This window comes from Stegodyphus dumicola, chromosome 9 (genome assembly GCF_044657685.1).
Source record: "Stegodyphus dumicola isolate Sdum_Otavi_A_Nest chromosome 9, ASM4465768v1".
In the NCBI taxonomy this organism is placed as follows: Eukaryota; Metazoa; Arthropoda; class Arachnida; order Araneae; family Eresidae; genus Stegodyphus; species Stegodyphus dumicola.
Genome location: NC_140776.1, coordinates 43,758,738 through 43,776,111, shown reverse-complemented (window position 1 = coordinate 43,776,111; position 17,374 = coordinate 43,758,738). Strand labels below are relative to the sequence as shown.

The 17,374-nt window shown below is 31.5% G+C and overlaps 1 protein-coding gene across 5 annotated transcripts in view; it reads left to right on the top strand.

The window, feature by feature from the left end:
• The window catches only part of LOC118196066 (beta-hexosaminidase subunit alpha-like), a 72,407-nt gene extending 55,249 nt beyond the window's left edge, over positions 1 to 17,158 (top strand). For all 5 annotated transcript variants that reach the window (XM_035367449.2, XM_035367447.2, XM_035367450.2 and 2 more), the window contains 2 exons: positions 12,225 to 12,329; positions 16,752 to 17,158. In XM_035367449.2, coding sequence (XP_035223340.1) covers positions 12,225 to 12,329; positions 16,752 to 16,815 — 169 coding nt within the window. In that variant the 3' untranslated portion in view covers positions 16,816 to 17,158. The remainder of the gene's footprint in view (positions 1 to 12,224; positions 12,330 to 16,751) is intronic.
• The last annotated feature ends 216 nt before the right edge of the window (positions 17,159 to 17,374 follow it).

Sequence of the window (17,374 nt, the reverse complement as noted above, 5' to 3'; positions counted from 1 at the left end):
AAAATAAAAGTTTTTCTTCTCTAATCTCTGCATCGAGATAAAAAAGCAGATAATTCACTCAACTCTTCGTTCAAGTTCACAATTCACGTTGTTATATTTTCTGAGCTTTGTTATTTCACGAGATTGTTTAGTGCTGCCTTTTTTTTTATCCTGATATTTTGTGGATAAATTAAGCATATTTTAAATTTCAGCCCTGTTTAATAGAATGACAGATAAGAAATGCACTTATGATTTTACTGCTTGCAACGTTGGAAAACGTAAACACGTTGCATTGATGGCAACGCAAAAAGTGCAAATTCTGCAAAAGATGCAGGCAGGAGCTACTCCTTGATTTATAGCAAAATGGTATGGAATTGCTACTGATATATGGACAAATAAAGAAAAACTGTTGAAATTTTACAGCAACAGTGATTCTAACACCGGAATCTGAAACCGGAAATCTTTGCATGAGGCGAAATTGGCAAACCTCGATGCTGTGTACATATAATACAGTGAGTAATATAATCAATTTATGTATGTAATAATAATTTAATACATATAATAAATTATTGCAATAATGTATATAATAATTTAATGCAATGTATTTAATATGCCTGATTTATTTTGCACTTTTAGTCCGAATATTATGCTTTATCTTTTCTGACCTAAAATCCGCAAAATCCTAAAATCTGGTCCCAAGCTTTGCAGATTTCTGGACTTCTACTGTACTTATAGAGGCATTAAAAATTGAATGCTCATGTGGTGCTGACTGTGTTTGTCCATTGTTTAAAATGAAAGCCACAGAACAGGAAATATCGCATAGAGTTTTTCATGTTTCATGAGAGTGTCAAAATTTTATTTTGGAGGATCAGAGAATAACAATCAGTTGGAAATCTTATTCTGTAAAATTATATATTCATCTTAAACGCTGCACCAACTGCTTGGCTTTCGGGCATACTAGAAGATTTTGTTAAAACCCAACCGTTTGCGGAGTGTGTGCAGAGAATCACCTGCGTTCTAAGTGTTCTTCTGATTTTGTTCGCTGTACTAATTACAACAAACACAATCAATGTTTCAGTACTAAATATAATGAGGAACATGATGCTGTTTCTAAGGAATGTCCTGTGTATTTGAAAGGAATTAGATTAATTAATCTTTCTAAGGAATGGCCTGTGTATTTGGAAGAAATTAGATTTATCATCTTGATATATAAAGTATATTTTATTTATTTTGGTTGGCTGGGACATTTTAAATCATTGTCCTTATTTGTGATTTACATTTCTGCACTCTAGTGAATTTTTGAATGAAAAGAATTTTCCCTTACCTTTCATTTTTCTCTTTTATGACAATGGATATTCTAGATTTTGTTTATAATTGATCTAGAGACTGTGATTTTATGATTTTAATTATAAAAATTTTTTAGCTGATTGTACCAATTTTAGTATAAAATATTTGCAACAAAGTAGTGAATTCATATTATATTTTATTATGTATTTATATTCTTTTTATCTATGAAAATTTGTAACTGTAATTTAAATCACTGTGCTGCCGCTGCTTGTAGGCTCTCTGCAATTGATACCATTATCAAAGAAACACTAGATGTTATTACTTTACAAGAGCCTTATTATATTCAAAATAAAATTGTGCATGCTCTGCGGACTTATAGAGTTGTGCATGCAAAAATAGGTAGAACCGCTATCATTATTACTAAGAAACAGCTTGAATTTGTAGTGGATGTAGTAAGAGATTGTATTGTGGCTGTCTCCACATCTGATGGTCAAAATAACTTTGGTATTATTTTAAAGACACCCTGAGGCTGGATTATTGTTCTAATTATCCTGATTATCGAAATATTTTTATGGAAGACAACAAGGAGATAGAGCGAGCATTTACTTATTAAGAGATATTTGATGTTATTTCTAGCCTCAGAGATGGCACTGCTCCTGGACTCGATGGAATTGGGACTTCTTTAATTAGAATTATTTTGGCGGAATTCACCTCTTTTTATATATTACCTTAAACAAATATATGGTTTTAACGACTTTTCCTGATATTTGGAAAATTGAAAAATTGATTCTTGTTCCTAAATCTACAGGTGGACATAGACTCATCTGCTTATTAAAGACCCATGCTAAAATACTAATTTTAACAAAAAATAATATTTTCAGTTCAAATCAATATGGCTATCGAAAGAATATGTCTACTGATTTAGCATTATACGAGGGCTATCCAGAAAGTAGATTACGTTTTGGAATAAAAAAATAAACAAAGTATAGGAAACAAATTTTATTATATACAGATGAAAGCCACACTCAAATACTACTTTTCTACATAGTCACCATACAAATTAAGGCATTTATCGTAGCGATGTACGAGCTTGGAAATTCCTTCGTCGAAAAATTCGGCCGCCTGCGCCTTCAACCACTTCGTTACCTCTTCTTGCAGCTGTGCGTCGTCATCAAAACGCATTGATTGCAATTTCGTTTCACAGTTCGCATGTTTCACCCATGTTTCGTCACCAGTAACGATGCGATCGAGTAAAGAGTCACCATCCTTATGGTAAGCGTCCAAAAAGTTCAACGCTGCAGCCATTCACTGATTTTTGTGGTCCTCTGTCAAGATTTTTGGAATCCATCTTGCACAAAACTTGTGGTAACCAAGCTTTTCGCTGATGATTTCGTGCAACAAACTTCGCGAAATTTGTGGAAAACTCAAAGAAAGTTCCGTTATTGTGAAATTTCGATTTTCACGGACTTTAGCATCGACTTTTTCGAGAAGTTCGGCGGTCACTATGCTGGGTCTCCCACTTCGATCTTCGTCGTGAACATTGGTTCGGCCATTTTGAAATCTTATGACCCACTGACGCACTCCACCTTCAGTGATAATGTTGTCCCCATACACTTCACGAAGCTGCCGATAGATTTCTATCGGTTTACAGTTTTTTGCAGTCAGAAACCTTATTACTGAGCGCACCTCGCAGCTCGCGGGATTTTCAATTAACGCAGACATTTCAAACCGTCACAGTATCTGAACGGAGCACAGCACGAACCTCTCACTAGCACGGCTAGATGCAGACTGAGCTGCGCAACGCTCTGACCCCAAGATGGCCGCGCTAGCCCCGCCCCTAGCGGACACAGACGGAAACGTAATCTACTTCCTGGATGGCCCTCGTACAATGTGATCCAACAAGTCAGAGAAAAGCGACAAGGTAAACATGTAGTCGTGGTTTCCTTCAATGACCGAGGGGCATTTGACTATTATCTGGTTCTTCCTACTGTCTGCATCTCAAGAGATCTACTTGATATAATTAAAATTTATCTGGAGTATAGAGAATTAATTTTTCTGGGCAACTCTAATACAATTATTCTTCATTATAAAATAGAAAAAGGCTGTACCCAGGGTTCATGTAGTGCTCCCCCATTCTGGAGTCTCATAGCAAATAAATTACTGCAAGAAAATGTACCTGATACGAATATTATCTGTTATGCCGATGATATTATGGTAACTATTACAGGAGACTCCCTCGGAAAAATAGAGGCTACTTTTAACCTGCTTGAAAATGTTTTTAAGAAATGGAGTACTGAGCAAAATATAGAATTTAATATTGAAAAAACAAATGATATGTTTTTCCCTTGGTTATGGAGAAATGTTAGAACCCCCAGAGTGAAATATGATCAAAAAAGAATAAAATTTGTGAATACCTTTAAATACCTGGGTATAGTGATCTATGATAAGTTGAATTTTATAGAGCATTTTAAGTCAATACAACGAAAGATAGAAAATTTTTAAATTATTATAAAAATACTTTTACTCCGATCACTCTTTCTGACAAAAGCTCTACCCTCAGGGATATTTACAAAAATGTTATTATACCGAAAATTCTTTATGGTATTGGTGCATGGGGTGATCGAGCAGGGCAGCTGATCAAGGCAAGGCAGAAATTAAACTCATTGCAGAGTGCCTGGACACTTGCAATTACAAGATCATTTAGAACAGTCCCGACAGAAGTTGTGTGCTCACTGGCTGGTGTACCGCCTCTCTCACTACAATTTAAATTTAGTTATGACAAATTTTGTCTGAAATATAATATAAAACATAAAATAATGTATGAAGATAAAGCAATTACCAGCAAGGCTTTTTTAGAATATGATCTGAGTTCAAGCCATCCTAGCGAATATTATGGTATATCCTACGATAAAGACTATATTTCAGCTGGAGAAATTGAAATTTATACAGATGGATCAGGGTTTGCAGAGAGTATCAGCTGTGCCTTTGTTGCATTTCTCCCTGGTATTGAAATTGATTACAAAACGTTTACTTTAAAACCAAGAAATTCAGTTTATCAAGCAGAATTGTTGGCAATTAAAATGGCTTTATCCTGGATCAAGAACTTATCTGTGGGGTATTACATTAATTTATACTCGGATACCTTATCTGCTCTCATAGCACTCTTCCACCCCTTTCAAAAGAAGAATATTGTTAATGAAATTAAGCAGATATATATTTAGAGCTACGAAAGAAGCATATTTTGAATTTACATTGGATCAAAGCTCACGCTGGTCGTTATGGGAATGAGAGAGCGGATGCTCTAGCGAAAGAAGCCGCCCTGGGGGTTGGGACTAAAAAGGTTTTTATTCAAGATTTGAAAAAGAAGACATGTACTATAATATATGACAAGCTTATTAGAGACTGGAAAAATTTATGGGATCTCTCCGAAAGAAACAAAAACTATCTAAAATGTTTAAAAATTAGCAAAAAATTGGAACTTTAGGAGATACAGATGTCAATCCTCATTGCACATGGAAGGTTCCCTGCTTACTTAAAAAGGTTCCACCTCCAGGGAAATGATATATGTAAAGTTCGTAATAAAATCGGCGATTCAAAGCATTTTGTCGAGGACTATTGCCTGACTGAAAGTGTGAGAGAAAAATATAAATTTGCGAAGTTTGAGGATTTATTTAGTAACTATAAATTGTTTAGATAATTTGCAAGAGATATTATGCAAACTGTGAATGAAAATAAGAAGAATATTGGTATCGAGATATAACAAAGCATAAAATCATGCTGAAAACAGAAATAATTGAGGTAACTTATAAATTTAAGATGAATTTTGATAGTATAAAGAAGATTTGAATAATAATAACTAATTGAAAGTAAAACTTATAAAGATTTTAAACTTAAGAAAAAACACAGAAATGGAAACGACACATTTATATACTATTTCACAGAGAGTGTTTGGAATGTATGTATCTGCTTTACGTTGTTTTGTTATGCTTTGTGGCTTGGCTTGTCCCCTCATAGCCATATGACAGGTTTCATCTGCTAGGTGGGCTTGGGGCCAGTGCTTAGAACTAACTAACTAACATTGCCTTCCATACACACTGTATTCAAAAGTTAAGCATGTGACAGTAAAATCAACAAAAATGAAAGAGTGAAGTTTTGATGAATACCAAATTGTACATTTAAGGAAAAAATTTTCTCCTCCCCATGAAAGAAAACAATCACTATAATACAAAGATGAAAACAATATTTAATTTTTGTAAAGTATATCATGACGTAACATTTGAATCATTTACTAATTGATGTTTAAAGTTAAAAACAAATAAAATATAAATTAATATAAGGTATGTGTAGTATCATAAATTATAATACGACGTTTAGCTTAAGAGAGCTTCTCCTGAAGCATGCGCTGTTCGCCTTTATTCACGCGGTGATGACGTAACTGCTTATTACGTATCTTTTTATATGTATACCATTCTTACTTCTTCGCCTTTTTCTCTGCTGTACACAACTATGTTTAAGTTAATCTCAGTAATTAAAAATGTTCATTGATGTTACAATCTGCTTAGGCCCATTTATTTCTTCAGTATGTGACCATCCAGGACTTTCACACAAACTTTACAGCAACTGTCCATGCTTTCAATGAGATAAGCCATCGCAGATGAAAGCAATGGCCATTCTTACATTAAGGTTGTCCCAACTGTTTGAGACTAGCAGGAGGCGGTAAATCAGGCAGAGACAGCATGCTGAGAGTATCTCAAGATTTTCAGTGGAATTAAATTCAGGGGAGTGCAGTGGCACTCTATATGAGGAATGCCCTTACTCTTCATGTACACATTAATGATGCTGGCTCAATGGGGATGGGTAACTGCTGCAGTGTCGTCTTACAGTGGGGTGTAAGACTTCATCCTGATACTCTGCAGCTGTCACAGATGTGTTTTTAATGATGTGCGGCTGGGTGTGATATCTCATTAAAATTTCAGCCCTTACCATGATGCTGCCATCTTTGAATATGTGATATTCGATGATGTTGCGAGTCTGATTTCTGTTCTATCCAGACCCTTATATGCTTATCATCTGATAGCAGACCAAATCTGGACTCATCTGTGAACAAGATGTTGCACCAATCTGAGTCAGTCCAAGTGAGATGTTGATGACACCACTTTAATCTTGCCCCTCTGAAATGGGCAGTAATGGGATACAAATACTTACTACTTGGGCATGCAGTCCCTTTATACATACAGTACTGACAGACATTGTCTCACCAAGTGATACAGTCAATGATCTAACAGTTATGGATATAACTCATCAATTCTGCTTGGCTACTGTAGCAATATAGACATCTTCAGAGGGTGTGATAACTCTTAACTGACATGCACAAGTTTCAAGACAACTGTTTGACTTGTTTGGAATTGTTTCTACACTTGAGAAATTCCATAATGATTAGTGCCAATGAAAATAGTGATATTTTTGATTGAGTGTCCTGTTTTAATGCATCTGACAGCATGCCAACACTCACTATCTACCATTCATATTTTTTAAGCCATAGAAATTTGAGTAGGATCAAAAGTTATAAACACTTTGTATCAGCATTTAGTGAACTTCCCAAACCCTTCTGAGTGCTGGCATCTTCAATAACTGACTAATATGTTCAGTCAGTTGTGATTGGCTGTAACATGAAAACATGCGAAATTACGATTTGCATCCACAATGATTTTTAGCTGCTCAAATTCAAGTATGCTCTCAAAAATTACCAATTTGCATTGTGTGCTTAATTTTTGGAAGCCAGTGTAATTTTATAAAAAAAAATTGATGTGATAATTTTATGGGAGTAATATTTTGACTCATTAAAACATTCTTAATCAATGTATGTAATCATTTGCAGTTATATTTGGAGAGAGATTTTAATAAATTTATTAAACAAATTGAGAACAAAAGCCATTTTAAAATTCTTTTTGGTTTAGTATGTGAAAGTAATAATGATGTTTTCATTGCTGAATTTGGACTCATTTCATTCTTTTTTAGGGAGAGTTTAGTGAAATTACATGTTGTGGCTATATTAATTTATATGAAAAAGCATTTCATTTTTATTCCTATATTTCAGCTTTGTGTATTTGCATGGATTTTATGTATATGGTCTAGTAGTTAATATTCAAAATAAATGCTAATCCTGATAAGAGAAATCATCTGTCAAGAATTATAGCAAATTATAATAGACCTTTTCTAGCAAAAATAAATGGATTAATGCCACTTCAGGTGCTAATTCTTAGCTGTATTTTGCATGTGTTTTGTATATTAATGCAATCTATTGTTTTTTTATTTCATTTATTTTTCAACTTTTCAATTGAGTACTGTATTTGACGGCAAATAAGACGCACTTTTTTTCCTAAATTTGGTCTCAAAAAAGTTACCTGCGTCTTATACGTGAAGGACACAGGTTAACTTTCAATACTGAATGCTATTTTTAGCCCAGATAAAGGTCTAGACACACATAACTTTTCCTACATCTGCCATAATTATTTTGCGCATGCGTGAAATATCTATCGCCAAAAAGTGCCAAAGCTCGAAGCTGATGTCGAAGTTCGAACAGGTTCGACGGTCACATTACGTCTATGGATCCTTTCCTTCTTTACATAGACTTTCTTTGACTCAGCCAACACACGTGTCAGTATTGATTGCTTAAAACTATTTGTTTTAAAAAAATACCCTGGAAAATATGACTACAGGAAACAAGAGATTAAGCTATACAATTCAGTATAAACTAGGAGTGTTAAACTATGCCAAAGTGCATGGAAATAGAGCAGCAGCAAGGCATTTCGGTCCACCACCTACCGAAAAAATGATACATACTTGGCGACTGCAGGAAGATCAACTGAAGACTGCTAAAAAACAAAAACGTAACCTTCAATGCCCAGCACCATCTTGGCCTGAACTTGAAAATGCCATAAAAATGTGGGTGATAGATAAGAGGAAATCAATCTGGGATAAGCGTTTCAACTAAAATGATAATCAATGAGGCCAAAGGATTTGCAGAAAACATTGGAATCAGAACTTTTCAGGGTCTGAGGGCTGGTGCTACAGGTTCATGAAAAGGCAAGGCTTATCAATGCACACAAAAACAACTATTGCACAGAAAATGCCAGCAGATTATGAAGGAAAAATACTAGCATTTCATAGGTTTGTTATAAATGCACACAAGAAAACTAAAATAAACCGCATTTTAAGTTATTGTGGTACCGCGCTGTCGCGCGGACTATTGAAACTTTTTTCCCTTGTGTGTGGCCTTCTAAATAAGGGTGCGTCTTATATGCCATCAAATACGGTATTATTTTTAGTGAACTTTTGCTTACACTTATATCCAACATATAGATCATAATGTTTACTAACCAAATTGTTATCAAAATTGCTTTAGAAATTGCTTATTTTTGTTATATATTTAAAACCTACATGAATTTTAGAGTTAAAATGTGTAGCGTATTTTTGTAACCAAGATTTTTAGTCCAAAGGGGCTTTGTCTCTGAAGGACTATTGTTTTTGTTTTGCAATTTTGCATTGAATCACCATAAACAGCAAATCACTTTTCAAACTGTTGCCACCAAATGTTAGAGTCCTGCAGTATATTTGACGAAATTAAATAATCGAAAATCTGCATAAATGTATGTATATTTCTTGCATTGTGATAAAACAATGGTACACTGAGCCATCGAATTTTGAATGACGTAATTTTCCTATGAATGTGGGCATGTGGAAGACCAAATTTGGAATTCATTTTATTATCTATTTCATATTTTGTAAAACTTTAACGAATTTTTGATTATCTAACTCACCGATTTAAAAGCGAGCAATGGCAACACTCTATGGGGGGAACCCCTTTTATCTCCAGCGCGTGGAACTGTGTATCGGAAATTTTAAAGATATGCTTATTTAAAAATTATTTTCGACATTGCTATTGAACTGTATTTTATGGTTTAAGTGCAGAGAACATGATACTTAATAAATAAAGGTAACACACAAAATGTTAAATAAATGCCCCTTTGACGTAATTTAAAATCTGAAACCATTCAGATTTTTTTTAAATATAGATTTTATGCATAAGAACAGGCTTTTATAAAAGTCAGTTGTAAGATTAACGATATAAAGCGAAAATTCTGAAAATAAATCTTGATTAAATTGAAGTTTATTTTAGTTTACAGAATACAGATGTAATGCATACTTCTGAAAATGCAATAGTCCTTCAGAGACAAAGCCCCTTTGGACTAAAAATCTTGGTTACAAAAATACGCTACACATTTTAACTCTAAAATTCATGTAGGTTTTAAATATATAATAAAAATAAGCAATTTCTAAAGCAATTTTGATAACAATTTGGTTAGTAAACATTATGATCTATATGTTGGATATAGTTCAGTGTTTATCTAAATTTAACACTTGAAATCAAGTTTAGTGCGGTAAATTTCAAAACGAGGTTCAAGACCAAGTCCTTCTTCACATTCTTTGTGAATATTTTTGCCAATTTCAGGTTTTTCTAAGGAAGGGAAGAAAAAGTAGCATATTTCTGCAACACACTCTTTTTTTTTTTTTTTTTTTTTTTTTATTTATTTGACTTACGTAGCTTGCAAAATGACAACCTGTCAGTCTCAAAGGGTTGAGAGAACTAGGTTTCCCAGGTGTACCACATGTAGCTCCATCTAAATACTTTTGGTACTTTGCTCAGTCATTTGCATACAAAGCTCCAGAAACTTTTAAGTACATTAGTATTCTACAGAGATTGTAGAGATGTGAACATTTAGGATGATTATTGAATCATTTTCATATTCATCACTATCTAGAGACGAGTCCAAGAAATAACGATCTGTTTCACTGTTTCTAATTTTCAAAATAACTGAAATCAATTTCAGCATCAGAACTGTCATCAGGATCATATGTTCTATCACTCACTTAGTGCACGATTTACATATAAGCTACATACACTATAGCTTAGGGCCCCATATCTCAAACAGCTTAGGGCCTTATCAAGTCCTGCACTCTCTTAACATTTTCTGCAAGCCAAAACATGACTAAATACTGTACAAAATGCACTTTTTTTTTATTAAAAGATAGATGGGCTTTTAAAGAGAGGGGATAAATACATATCCATGAAAACTGTGGGATGAGCAAATTTTGTACTTTCTGTAGTCTATGGAAATTGTGGGATACACAGTCAAGAGGATTAATAGAATTAGATTCAATCTTCTGAGAGATTTAGATTGTATTTTAATTACATATTTAATTATAAATGAACATATGTTGCAACTGTAGCTGATTTTAACTATATAAAATTCTTGTAAGATAGCTTTCATATTTAGAGACAGTAAAATGTAACTAAATTTTGTACTTTTTCTGCCCATTGTCTGTGCTAGATTATAGAACAACACACATTGTAATTCATTAATATAAATCAATAAAAATGTGAGAATAGTTATCTTACTGGCTAGGATGAGTAAAGATTTTAGGTTTATTGGTAATAAATTATTGTGGTAGATACTGCAGTTACAGACAAGGCTATTTTTCATGCCTTCCATATCTGTTTGTGTAAGAATTTCATTCATTGCCTTTGTTAATGGAAAATTAAAAATGTATTTTCCTAGTTTTAAAATTACTTTTCTATTCAAATATTTTTAATAAAGTACATAAATATAAATTATTATTTTAATAATATGAATTTTAAAGTGATGTCCATTTTCCTTCCTTTTCACTATAATTATGCAATGAGTGTCATATAAGTAATAAAATTAGGTGTAATTTTAATTGGTATATATACATATTAAGAGCATGAATTATGTATTAAAACTTTTTTGAACTGCTATTAATGAACATTTGAAAGTGAAAATGAAATACAGTCATGATTCCAAAGAAATTCTTTAAAATCTTCCAGTCACTTTTTTTAATATTCAGTAACTTAGATCTCAAATCAATACTTCTCCTATTCACTATACAAAGTCTGTAATTCGGACGTCTATTATCCGGACCTTAAAGCCGCAAACTTTTTTTTGTATGCTTTACGCATGTGCGTAATGCATTTACGCATGCGCACTGTAATGTTTATGCATGTGCGTTTAGCACAAAAAAACGAAGCAACTTTAACAACTTACATTGAAAGAAATGTTTAATATAAAGTAAACAAGTAAATATTAAGCCCCCCCCTTTTTTTTTTAATTTTGATACCCTTTAGATAATAATTGCTCTTTATTTCATAAATTACGGTTTCATATTTTTAATTGTATAATTTCTGCATGCCATCTTAGCAGATGTAAATTGATGATCGATAATCCAGAATCGCCAAAGTCCCGATGAGTCCGGATTACGGACTTTGTACTGTACTATGTTGCCTCTGCTCTCAGCCTGTTTCTTTGGACCTGGGCAGAAAAATTTATTTGGGGAACTTAACTGTTATTAATTATGGCATCTAAATTAAAAAAGGAAAGAGCACAAGAATTATAAAGTAAATGCAATTTAAAAATTATCTTTTTTATTAAGAGTGAAGCAATTGCATTTACTACAGATCATAATATGAGAAAATTAACAATATGATATTTGTTGCAGATATCATAATCATTGTTACTCTAGAAAATATAATTTAGTATCAAAGTAAAATACTTAATACTTGAAAATAAATGTCTGTTAAGTTAAACAATGCAATGTTCAAGGGCTGATTATTTGCTTGAAATATTCATAATTTGAAACATAGAAACTGATTATCTGAACAAGCTAGTTATCTAAACCTGATGTGCTCTCATTCAGTTCAAGTAACCAAGGCTCTACTGTTAGTTTCAAGCTAATTTAGAACTGTTTGTTAGTGTAGATTATTATGTATGCTCAGTCTTAAAGTACAATTGATTTTTACATTATATCTATAAATTTTAAGAGTGATTAAGAATTTTTAATATAAAATTTTGGAACATAATTGTAAGCATATTTTTGTGTAGGCCTAGAGCTGCTGCTGTAGCAGAGAGATTGTGGAGTAATCAATCTGTGAAGAGTGCAGTTAATGCCATACCACGACTTGAAGAACTGCGATGTAACATGATTAAGTAAGTATGCTTTCCATTTCGAAATTCCATCAGTACATAGCTGTATTCTTATTTTATATGCAGATTATATTGTACATTACAAGGTTTATACAGTCTTTAAAATTCCTTAGGCATTTTTAATGACTTTTTATCCTTAAAATCCTTAATTCTGGCCCAACTTTCAAAAGATTATTAATTTTCTTATCTGAAATTTCATTTCCTTATCTGTGACCATAATTTGGAGAGTGATTTAACGTATTGAATGAATATAAAATTAAAACAATGCTATTCATCACTGGGCCACTGCAAATTGATGTTGTAAAACAGTGAGGCCACCTTGAAACAAAAATTTGGGACCATCTGGTTAGTTGTAACCAGAGACCACTCAGCTTTCCAAAATCAGTTTTGTCAATAAGAATACTATGTATGTACTTTGAAAGAAGAAAAAAAAATTCTTCGGCTTTTAATTTTTTATCATTCTTTGACTTGCTGTGGCAAAAGTGTGATTTTCATAAAGGTAATCGTCATCACTGTTATCACTTTCAACCAGTGTTATCAGTGAATCAGAAAATTCAAATGCGAGAGAAACATGACAGTGTAAAATTTAATACTAGGCAAAAAAGCAAACTTATTTAATTTGTTAGAAAAATAATATTAGAATAAAATTATTATATTTCCATCTCTAAGGTTTTAAAATGCCTGTACCTTTCATTTTATTAATTTTCAAATATTTGACTTTGATTTAAATGAGATAGTAAATGTTATAAAGCAGAATTTCTGAATTACCTTTTAGCAAAAGCAAAAAGGCTACTGCAATTGTATTAAAATTAATTTCATTTGTTCAATTTTTATAAGTGTTTTTCTTTAAAATTCTGTGTAATTCTTTTAAAAATAAAGCTTTCTCTATATAACTCATTTTGTGCTTTTTCTGAATTTTTTTAAAAAATAGTTTCAATTTTTATTCTTATAAAGCTGGCAGGTATGTGAATGGCTAAATGTAAAATTTCAGGAAAATCTCATAGTATATATATTAAAAATTATTTAAAAAAAAAAAAAAAAAACTAAAGCTTCTTAAAGTTAGTTTATAATAAAATTCTGTAATTTTGTAGTACATTCTACATGTAGTAGAGCCATGTAGCTCGGGCATCCTGGTGTTTAAACATTGTTCTATTGGATCAATTGTTCGTAGTGAAATAAAGTATGTGTTAATGAAGCTTAACGCAGAATAGATACATTTTATGGGAAGATTCTGATGAATTTCTATTAGTGTTTGGAGAATGCAGTGAAAATTTTATTATTAGTATGGCTCCCATTACTTACATAGTGCTGAAAGGCCTCTTCCTAATCGACAGTGCCAAAATTGTAATCCTACTCAGAAGTTTTCAAACTATAAGTGACTAATTAGTACTGTCAACCATTTGGTGATCATTTGTAAACAATAAGGAAGTACCTTTTCTATTTTTGATCCAAAATGTCTGTCACTTAACATACACCTTTTTCCTTTATTCTCTTCCACTTTTGTGATATTCAGTGTTGAAAATATGAAAAATTGTTTCTAATCTTGTGACTGAAATCTTGTAAATTGATTCTAATCTAATAATTCTAATTTAAACTTGTCAAAATTATTTGAAATAAATATCAGTTGAAAATGTAAAATTTACTTGTCAATAGAGTAGAATTAAAAATTACAGTGAACAAAAATAATTATTATAATGAACTAAACTCTAGATTTCAGATAGAAAATAAATTTGAATTTTTTTCTTTGGATATCATTATTTTTTATGTATGTTTAGATCAATATTTAGTAAGAGAAATTTAAAAAACTACTTAAAATATTTTCTGTTTTGTTCCTGAAAAATTTTCTGTTTGTTAAAATAGAAAATCTGGCCCACATGCAATTTGAATTTCAGACCAATGTCTTAATATGAAGTAATTAACATTTTAATATCATGTGATAAATTACATCTGAAATCAGCATCTGTTACTTCAAATTGTGAAATTTCTGTAGATTGTGAATTTAATAGTGTTTTTTCCTTCGTAAATATTTTTAAGCAATATTTTTTAATACTTGTAATTGAAATCTTCTTTAAAATTTCTGACTATTGCAAGTGTAAAAATATAAGCGTTTCAAGAAATTACATTCCTAATATAAGATTAAATATTAGGTCATATTTGATGACAAAGCATTTCACATACTTTTTTTCATTATTAGAGTGATTTACAAGATTGAAATCTGTTACATAAATAAGTATTTGATTTATTCAATTCCTATATGCTGTTAGGTCCTTAATTTTCATGTAGATAATTGTATATGTGCCTTGTATTATGATATTAAATTCTTTAATATCCATTTATTTTAGTTATAATTTCTTAAAACCAAGAAATCATTCCTTAGATTTCTTCATTATGCATACTTACAGAATTTATGAAATTAATCTTAAAATAATTGTTGCATTCTCAAGAATGTCTAATCTTCCTGTTATGAATGTCTGAAATATAGGGTGCAGCAGGGAAACTACCTTATTTTAAAAATGAATAACGCAAATAGTATAAGCGATACCAGTTTAATTTTTTTCCAAGTTATAGAGAGACATTTAAAGTTTTTTTTTATTATTATTATTATTACGGTTTAAAAATAATATCATTAAGATGGACTCCGTTCTGGTCAATGTTGTCGATAGCTGCTTGAATATTGTTCTTCAGTTGAGCCCAAGGTCTTTGGACGTTAGAGATTTCAGATAGCCCCACAAAAAGAAATCACACGGGGCTAAATCAGATGGACGTGCTGGACACTGACAATCACCTTGTAAGGAGATGAGGCATTCATGGAAATGTTCTCCAAAAAATCATGCCAATGATGCCTGTTCTGAACAATGCACACCAAACAGTCACACGTTCTGTATGGGGGGGGCTGCTCATGAAATTCTCGGGGATTCGTGCTACTCCATTATCGCATGTTTTGCTTAATGCACGCTGCAAACAGAAAGCTGAAAATGAGTCTCATCATTAAAGAACACAAGAGCATCATGAGGAGTATTGTTAAGAACGACTTTGCATGCATTTTTTCATGAAAGAAAATAGCGTAGATTAAGTTTTTGAGCCACTGCCAATTTATATGGATAAAAATGCAGTACGTTGAAAAGTACGACTCCACGGAGAACGTGCGCTTCTCTCTCGTCCACTGCATACTTGTTACTAAACCTACATGACATAAACTTTAGATACTGCTCTTTTCAATGAGCGCCATTCCACCTTTCTCGGAATAAATGTCGCTAGATGGCACGCGTTTCAAATAAGGAAGTTCCCCTGCTGCACCCTGTACAACTGAATGCTAATGTTTTCCTTTGACAATAACATGACTCGTGTATATAACTATGGAATTTGAATTCGAAGATTGATAGAGCTTTCATCAGTATATATAATCTTTTTAATGATATACAGAGAAATAAGAAAGTATCATGGGTTAATTCTTTTCATTTTTGATCATTTTGAGTTGGTTAGATATTTCTAATATACTCTTTTTTTTCTATTAAAAAAACTTTAAATTCTTTAATGATGAAAATTACTGAATTACAGATATTATAATTATATATTAGTATAATTTTTAAAAAATTGGCTCATCTTGCAAAGCATCAAAAAAAAAATCAGTGCTTATAAAAAAATTTATTATATTATCGCAACAAAATTAAATACCTGGCATTTTAAATAGTTGGGATTTATGTACTGAGTATTACTTAGAGAATATCATATCTTTTAAATCATAGCTTCTATTATCAGTGAAATAGATTTTTTCAACAAAGAAGCATGTAATAATTAAACATTTGTCGTAATATTACGAATTTTAAATATTTTTTATGTTAGTTTGAATACAAAAAATTACCAAGTCAGTGCTTATAAATCTGCCTTATGCATTTCATTCATTATAATATATGCATAAAACTTTAAAAATTCCAGCTTTATTGCCTTCATGATAGATATTTGCTAGAATATTTTTTTGCTTTTAGCTTTTTTTTGGAAGTGGAGGGAAGAATTTTTTTTTTTTTTTTTTTTTTTTTTAGAAGCTTTTTTAATATAAAAGTGGAAATTAAGCTTTTCTAAAATACTAAATTACTTTTGTGCCTTAAGTTGCTTCTGCAATGCTCCGTAGTAATCTAGTGAAAAAAACTGCTATTCACTTATAATTATATTTTTATTTTGATTACTGATAAAAATATTAAACTAGGACGTTTTTAATGCATTTTTGCTAGTGTGGCTTAAATAATAATTTTCGCAGAATGATACCCATTCCAAGTAATAGCATTAAATGCACTTTTAGTTTAGAAAATGATATTGTATATAATGCCATTATGCATAATATATACAAACACTAATTTCATACTTTTTATCTTACTTCATAGAATATATTTTTTAAAAAACATGTACAAACCTCTTTTTATTTTTCAGACGAGGTCTGAAAGTAGAACCAGTCAATGGACCAGGCTACTGTGCTTGTGATTACTTAATGTAATTTAATTCAACTCTGATATTCCTTTTTGAAGAACTGATTTAATATATTACAGCTAATTATATGCACATTTTTTTACAAATTTACAAATGTTATCTAAACTAAATCCAATATATTAAAAGTTTTGTTAACACTTGTTTAAATAATACATGCATATAATTAATCATAATGGACATTAAATTCCATTATAATGTTATCTACTTCTCTGTTGCATTTGCAACACAATATTGTTAACTTTTATACCATATTAAAAATATAAGGAAATTAATTTCCTGATTGTTTGAAATATATTCTAAATTATTTATATAAAAATTTCATGTCAAAATAAACTGGCCTTAAAAATGTATCTATCTTTATTTCTGAAAAAATATATTAAATACATATTTAATCCTTGAAATTCCATATCAGCCACGGCTAATTCATATTTGAGAAAAAATACTTGAGGATTATCTGCCTAAGGAAAGGGATACTTTCACAGAGGACTCCTAAGTGAAACTGGCTTGTATTTACATTACAGACAGAAAGAACTCGGTGAAGCCAGCATGTCTGTACACTGAAAACT